At 45.7% G+C, this 8,324-nt stretch overlaps 1 protein-coding gene across 1 annotated transcript in view; it reads right to left on the bottom strand.

The window, feature by feature from the left end:
• Positions 1-248: 248 nt before the first annotated feature.
• Positions 249-8,324, bottom strand: part of DHRS3 (dehydrogenase/reductase 3) — a 47,381-nt gene continuing 39,305 nt past the window's right edge. The window contains exons 5-6 of the mRNA XM_074218407.1: positions 6,991-7,116; positions 249-646 (exon numbers count right to left, since the gene is read on the bottom strand). Coding sequence (XP_074074508.1) covers positions 562-646; positions 6,991-7,116 — 211 coding nt within the window. The 3' untranslated portion in view covers positions 249-561. The remainder of the gene's footprint in view (positions 647-6,990; positions 7,117-8,324) is intronic.

The following is an 8,324-nucleotide window of genomic DNA, read 5'->3' as shown; positions in this document are numbered from 1 at the left end:
CACTCCAAATCCTCTTCCTACCCCCACCCCCCAACTCCAATCTATGTGGGGACACTGAGGGGGGAAATCAGTTGTAGAATCTGCATTGGATTTGCTGGTTGTGTGTCCAGAGCCCAGTAGTAGGGATTCCAAGAAGGGGAAAAAAACTCTCAAAAGCCATTTCTTTTTATTTTCTGCTCCTGTTATGTTGTCAGAGGCCAACAGGGAACAGAACCTCAAGAACAGAGTCTCTAGACACTCCTGAGAAATGGTTTGACTATATAAGCAGATTTAATGATAAAACTCTAAAGAATTAGAAATATACAAAAATGTCAAGGCTGCTGTTTTTTGTTTTTTGCTTTTCTCCTCCTGGTGGGGTAAGGGTCCTGTCCATCAGTTTTGTGCAAATGGTCATGGTGCTGGCTCAGCAGTCATGTTCCCTCCCTTCCTGGCACAGCAGCAGTGCCCATGGGTGCCCATGGGCAGGGTGCCCTGCAGCAGGAGAGTGGTGATAAAGGACAGGCCTCTGGAGGCCCTGCTGGCTTCCCTTGGCCTGAAGGATGTCTCCATCTGTTTCTTGCTTTATGTCCGACCTTTGAAAGTGTTCATGCAGGTGTAGCTGCCAGAAAATTTGTGGATTTCTTCAAGTGCTGCTTGTGGGAGTATGCTGCAAGGGGGAAAGGAGACCATGAGTCTGGGTACTTACAGGATGCCTTGTCTTAGTTTCAGGTTCCTCCACCCTCCCCTCCATCAACCTAGGACCTTTTCTCAGATGAGCTGCTATTGGACCATGATCTCTCCTCCCCCATCTTATACATGTGACATCTATTTCTTGAACCCAGTTGTCAGACTTTATATTTATCACAGCTCAATCTAATCTTTTTTCAATTTTAGAGTCCTTGTTCTAAGCTTCAGTGTTTTTTCTTCCCTCTCAGAATGGTGGCATCTCCAAACATGATAAGCATACAGTCATATATGCCTTTATACAAATCATTGTTTAAAATATTAAATGGTCAAGAATATTTGTCTGGGGTACTTCACAGGAGTTCTGTTCCCAAGCTAACATCCAATCATCAATGATTACTCTTTGGGTCTGGCCCTTCAACCACTCCCTGAACCCATTCATAACTGTTCTGTCACTGGTATTTTGGCCATGACTATACAAAGTGTACACTGTCTGACCCAGTAAATACTTGACAAGTTTGCCCCTTTCCCCCCTCCCTTTCATGTGGCCATGATCCATGAGATATCCTGCTCCCCCTCTTATTTTGTTTGTATAAAAGCTGAGTGTGATTTATAATTAGTGTCATTTTTCAGTTGGTAGCAATAAATATTTTCTTTCAAAGAGTTCTTATTTTGAGGATGAAGCCTATATTTTGGCAGTCACTTATTAGCCTCAGGACAATGTGCATTCAATACATATTTGACCAAATATAAAACCGAGAGGGTTGGACTTGGTCTCTAAGCCCACCTCTCATTTATCTTTGTCATTTGCTGACCACAGTGAATGGATATCCACATAATTCATCTAAAGACTTTCATTTTCTACAGTCAGAGACACTGGATAGGCTTCAATTTGCATTATGGAAGAATGCTTTCAAACCAATGATATCACCAATGAATGAAAGAATGGCACTGGGGATTTTTCTTCCCTCAATCTTAAATATCAGCTTGGCCAATCTGCCATGATTCTGTTCAATTCAATAATTTATTGTGAAATTGATGGTAAAGACTTTTACAGGAAGCACAAGTGTGAATCCTTTAGAATTCTTTCTCCAAGCTTTTATGTTGATGATGAGGGCCAGCTTTATGTTTTTATTTATTCTCACAACAACCCTGGGAGGTAGGCATTATTAACATCCAAATTTTACATGGGGGTGAAGAAGAAATGCAGGCAGAGAGAGGATAAGTGCCTAGGGCCAAACAGTAAGTATTCAGGCAAAATATGAACTCGGGTCTTGAGGACTCGATCCATTGCCACACCTGGGAGAAAAAAGAAAGAATTGTGGAATTTGTGCTTTGGATGCCCTCATAAGACACCTAGTAATAGTTCAACACATCTGTGGGGCATTTCTTCAGGGAAGGATCCCAGGTTGGGCAGTGTCCATGATACAAAGAAGAAAAAAAGATACCCAAGTCAGTGCTTCCAAGCTAGTGGGGAGCTCCCAAGAGCAAGTTGTGTGGCCTTGGGGAATGAAGACAAAATTCCCTTGAAATGGGGACATGGTTCTGGGTTCCAAGCTTTGTACAACTTCAAGGTGAACCTGGAATGGGACTGGCCTACCTTCTCTTCAGCCATGCTTGGCCTTTCCCTCCTTCAGAACCTTGTTTGCAGTGAGGTCTGTTGTCTAGGAAAGCTCATTCCATTTTAGGCTGCCAAGAGAGGTGCAATTTGGGGGACTAGGGAGAGAGGCTTTGTATTAGTCTTCCTTAGTCAAGCCACTTCGGGGCCTGGAGTACTTCTAGTGAAGGACCACACCAAAAGAAGCGTATTGAGGAAGCCAAAAGATGATTGGATGAAGGAGTTGAGGTTCTTTAGCCTGGAGAAGGGAAGACTTGTCTCTAGTCTTCAAATGTCTTGAATGCTGCCACATACAGGGAAATTCAGATTCATGCAATTTAGCCCAAAAAGGCAGGACTAGGAGCCATGAGTGGAAATTTCAAAGAGACTCATTTTGGCTGGAAGTCAGAAAAAACTGTTCAAACATGTGATTTGTACTGAAGTAGAGGGGGCTGCCTGCAGATAGGGTGGCCTTCCCTTCTCTGGAAGTCTTCAAGCAGAGGCTGGAGGACTACTATCTACTGGGCTGCAATGGGGATTCTTTTCTGCATATGGATTGGAATACATGGACCTTTTTACCCTGAAAAGTTTTGATTCTCTTGTGTGGAGAAGGTATCCTATGAGATCCCCTCCAATTCTGTGATCGTGCAATACTTGGAAAGTGTTGCCACATATGGTACTGATTCAATTCCGCAATACATTTGTTGCTGTTGTTGTTCAGTTGTTCAGTCACCCTTCATGACTCCAATTTGGAATTTTGTTTTTTTAGATTTTTGCAAAGCAATGGGGGTTAAGTGGCTTGCCCAAGGCCACACAGCTAGGTAATGATTAAATGTCTGAGGTCAGATTTAAACTCAGGTACTCCTGACTCCAGGGCCGGTGCTCTATCTACTGTGCCACCTAGCCGCCCCAAATTTGAAATTTTCTTGAAAGATTCTGAAGTGGTTTGCCTTCTCCAGCTCATTTTACAGATGAGGAAACTGAGGCAAACAGGGTGAAGTAACTTGTCCAGGTTCACAGTTAGTCAGTGTCTGAGGCAGCATTTGAATTCAGGTCTTTAGGTCTGAGTCCCTAGCTACCTGGAAAAAAACATCTGTTATGAACAGTGCTGAGAGGAAGCATGGAGTATAGAAAGCAAGCCTGGAAGCCAAGAAGATCTGGATTCAAGTCTTGCCTCCACTTGTTGAGCTTCTCAGCACTCTGGACAGCACTCTTCAGATCAGAATGTGAAGAGAAGGTAAGAACTTCCTACCCTAGGGAAGTCCCTGGTCTAGTCACTCTCCCTGTCCTTCCAGGTGATGGAACAAGCCAGGTATGGGATGCAAATCTGTAGGAGACATGGCCCCTGTTCTTAGGCAGCTTATGGCCCAGGAAGGGAATGGTTATTAAGTGACCACAAATGGAAGGTCTGTTTTGAGGGCACAGATGGTGTTACAGAAAAGCCTGAACTGAGATGGAAGGTCACAGATCACGAGTTGGGAGGGCTGTCATGTTCAACTTTCTCATTTTACAAATAAGGAAACCGAGGCCCAGAAAAGAGACTGGTGGGAAAGGCAGAGTAGCATGGTGGACAGAAGGCTGCCTTAAAGTGAAGAAGACTTGGTTTCTAGTCGCCTCTGACCCCTCTGGTTGAGTGTTACAGGACAAATTATTGAACCACAGATAATTCCCTAAGATGATGATTTACTGAAGAATTGCTGATGTGCCTCAGTGGAGGGGGATCTCCAGAACATGGAATCAGGTTTCACAAAAGGTCCCGACTTCCACTCATAAAATCTCTGCCTTTCTCTATCAGTTTTCCTCCCTCTACTCACTCAGCCACTTTTTTCTGGGTTCTAGTGACCATGGCAACAGATGGGGAGTAGATTTTTTTCCTGGGAATTAATGACAAAGGAAGATGGAGACACTGGGTAAAGCTGACCTGGTCTCCTGAGGTCCCTGAAGTGCCTCCTTCCCTTCCCTGAAAGAGCCTTTGAGGTTAAGTGGGCTTAATGAAATAGTCAAGGAGGTTGAGGTGACCTGATCCCTGGGGCAGCCTTCAATACAAGACTCAGAGAAGTCTGCTGGAGCCGGAAAACTGGAAGTACCATCCTGCTCTGAGCTTGGTGCTGAAAGGGCCAGTTGTGTCACAGTAAATGGCCTCAGGAAACCTGAGACAAGATCAAGTCCAAGGACATTCTGGGAGCTGGGAGGAGCTAGGACTAGATCCTAAGCCATATAGGATTTCAAGGTGAATTCCAGATCAGGATTACCTTTTCTTCTCCCCAACAACCAGTTTTGGGGACTCAGTCCTAGTCTGGGTGAACCTCACCCTTGTATTGATCTTGTTATAAGAAGAGAAGATGGGCTGATAGTTCAGTGAGAGTGAAGATGAGAGGGGCCCAGAGTGATCCACTGACAACTGCTGGATGTCAAGACAGGAGGGAAGCCTCCATCCTGCCGATTGACCCTATGACAAACTCATCGTAGAAGGTGGACAAATGTCCAACCATAGAAAATGCATTGGAGGGAATTCGAATGGAGAGCCCAGATACATTTGAACATTTTCTGTACTTGGTAGACTATAAACTCAGAGAGGGCAGGGTCTGCTTCATTTTTCAGCCCTCCAGGGCTGGCCAGAGTGCTTTGCACAAGGTGATGCTTAACTGCACCATAGAGAACCCTGCTACCTCTCTGGACTTGGAATCAGGAAAACCTGGGTTCAATTCTATCCAGTTAGTTAGCTGTGTAACTAGGGGCAAATTACTTCCCCTCTGTGCCTCAGGTTCTTTATCTGTAAAATGAAGAGGTTGGAGTGCCTTTGAGCTCCAGATTTAGGATGCTATGATACATGTAAGAGAGATGCCCCCAGATTCTAAGTTATAACCTAAAGAGCATGGAGGAAGACAACTGACAGCTGACAGCTCCTGATTGGTGTCTGGTGAGTTGGGCTGCCCTCCAGATGACTGACCAACTGGACTGCTGGAGGACAGATTCCTGTTGCAAGGCCCATATACTGAATCACAGAAGAGAATGACAGTTCCCATCACTTTCTGAAAGGACCAGTCTTCTCAGGGGGTGGGGGCAGTGACTGTCCAATCTGCCCCCCCCCCCAGGAAGGGCCTATTCATGGTTTGATGAGGACAAGGCAGAGACAGGGGAACTGATGGTGAACTTCCCTGGCTCCCAGAGATATCAGCTGCTGGGATACTGAAGGAGAGTTTCTAAGGCCCACGGAGAAGCAGACTTCTTTTTTTTTTTTTTGCAAAGCAATGGGGGTTAAGTGGCTTGCCCAAGGCCACACAGCTCGGTAATTAGTAAGTGTCTGAGGCCGGATTTGAACTCAGGTACTCCTGACTCCAGGGCCAGTGCTCTATCCACTGCACCACCTAGCTGCCCCACGAGAAGCAGACTTCTGGTCAGCTTGCCTACTAGACCAGAAAAGGGACTTCATGGGCAATGCTCTGCTTCTTGTACAAAGGAGGGATGATTTCCAAGAGCTTAAATATGATCAACCTCTGGCCTTCTGGTCAAAGAAGAGCCTTTTCCACTGGGGTTGATCTGACCTTAAGTTTCACCCTGCAGGTAAACTTATGTCCTAGGCAGGGACGATGAGATGGTCTTCTAAAGCATGGAGACTTCTGAGCAGCATCCTCCTTAGAAAAGAAAGAGGGTTCATACTGGTGGGCGCCAGACCAGAGGAGCAGTGAAGGGCCATGATGTGGGCAAGCTGGACCTCTGGCCCTCGCTAGTCTCTGCTTTAGGGAGAGCGAGAGGACTAGTGATTTCAATGATCAAGGGAATTCCCAGATGGGCAAACGACTTCTACTGATAAGGGTTTCACCTTCTCTGTAACTCACATCTTATCTGAGAAGAGACATGTCCAGGGTCACCCAGCCAGGACGGGTCCCTGGCCACCATCTGCTCCGTCGTTTTGCTTCCCTCTATCTGCTGTTTCAGTTTATGAGGTAAAAGGGCAGGTCTGATAGGGAGGGGAGATTGCTTGCTGAAGCAGCCCAAAGAAGGCTGGCCTTCTAAGTGGAGCTGAGACTTTACCTCCTGTGTCTATGTTTCCCTGCATCTTCCATGTGTTACAGTGATGAGACTCTCGGAAGCCCTGCGGGCATCTGTTCCCCAGAGTGTTTGTACAGGAGTCAGAGGAAACTAGACACTTACTGTGTCTACATTACATCAGGAGATTCTTGGAGTAATCTCCAAGTGAGGTGAGGGCAACACCTTTGTAACAGGCCTGGTCTGAGAGACTCCTATTTATAACATAAAGCAGGAAGATGTTTTTTCAAGTGTTGGGGGTGCAGTGAATAGAATGCAAGGCTTGGAGTCAGGAAGACCTATATACAAATTGTGTTATTCTGGGTAAGTCACTTAATCTTTGTCTGACTCAGTTTCCTCATCTATAAAATAGGGATGATATTACACTTATCTCCCAAGGGTTGTTGTGAGAACACTGAATTGTTTAATATATAGAGACTAGATATCATCATCATCATCATCATCATAAACATGTCTTTTCCCACTAATTTTAATATATGTTTATGAAGGATCTGCTGTATTCCAGGGATACAAAGACAACTGATGAAACCCCTTGAGGACAGGAGCTACATGCAGAGCCTAACCAGACCTGGACTGAATGACAGTGACTATCATGGTCTGCCTATCTGTTTTTCCTTGTAGTGACCTCCATGGGCTGGACAGAGGTCCTACCCTTCTCCCACCCCAAACATATCCTGTACCTTTTCAAGATGACAAGTATGTGCATCGTCCAGGGGAGCAGGAGAAGGGCCTGGTTGAGCTGGACAGCTTCCACTGTTCTCCGGGCCACTGTTTCTGGCTTCAGCGGGGGAAAAAGATTGGGAAACCTGTAAGGATGAAGACAGAGGCTGCATCAAGTGAGATGTCTCGCCCCAGGGAACCAGTGCGTTCAATGCTCGGATCAACAGGGGCTTGACTGCAGGAGGAGGAAGGCCCTGGGCCTCTCTGAGAAGCCTCAACAACCAAATGAGCATCATCACAGAGGAAGCAGATATAGGCCATTGGGGAAAAGGAGGCACGGCTTTGCAGCAGGGCTAGGGGTGAAGGGCCCAGCCACTGGTCTGACTTCACAAGCAAGTTACCTGGAGGAGGGAAAGAGAGAGGCTATATGGGGCAGTCTAGGAGCTGCCTGGGATCCTGGGGTCGAGAAGACAAGAGCATCATTATCATCATCATCATCATCATCATCAAACATTTATTAAGCACCTACTGTTTGCCCAACATGTGATAAATACTAGGGATACAAAGAAAGCCCAAGGTTCTTGCCCTCAGGAACTCACAGTCTAATGGAGAAAATGACCATGTGCAAATAAGCTATAGAGGACCCACGGAGTATAATTCAGGAGGATGACTGGGGAAGGTTTCCTGTAGAAAGTGAGGCTTGAAGGAAGCCAGGAGGCTGAGATGAGGAAGGGAGGGCATTCTAGGTAGAGGGAACAGTCAAGGAAAATGCCGGGAGTCTGGAGACAGAGGGTCTTATGAGAGAGGAATAGTCAGGTGGCTGGGGTAGCTGGATCATAACGAATATGGAGGAGAGTAAAATATAAGAAAGTGGGTAAGGTAGGGAGAGGCTGGATTAGAAAGCTTAAAAAAGGGTCAAATAGAGGGTTCTATATCTGATCATGTAGGTAATGGGGAATCACTGGATTTTACTGGAAATGGAAATGACACCATCAAATCTTCATTTTAGGAAACTTGATTTGATAACCGAGTAGAGGATGAACTGGACTGAAAAGAGGCTTGAAGTCAAGTAGTTCAGGTGTGAGGTGATGAGATCCTGCACCAGGATGGTGGCCGTGTCAGAGCAGAAAAGGGGACACATATAAGAAATGTTGTGAAGGTGGAAGTGATGAGAAATGACACCAGATTGGATCTGTGCAACCAAGAGTTCAAGAATGTCCCTGAGTTATGGACCTCTGGATGGTAAAAGGGAAGGTAAGAAGTTAAGAAGGATGAGGACTGAGAAGAGGTCATCCAATCTGGAAATCCTTAGTAACTCTGAAGAGAGTAGTTTTGGCTAAATGATGAGGTTGGG

This window comes from Macrotis lagotis, chromosome 1, assembly GCF_037893015.1.
Source record: "Macrotis lagotis isolate mMagLag1 chromosome 1, bilby.v1.9.chrom.fasta, whole genome shotgun sequence".
In the NCBI taxonomy this organism is placed as follows: Eukaryota; Metazoa; Chordata; class Mammalia; order Peramelemorphia; family Peramelidae; genus Macrotis; species Macrotis lagotis.
This window is presented reverse-complemented; position numbering and strand designations above follow the sequence as displayed.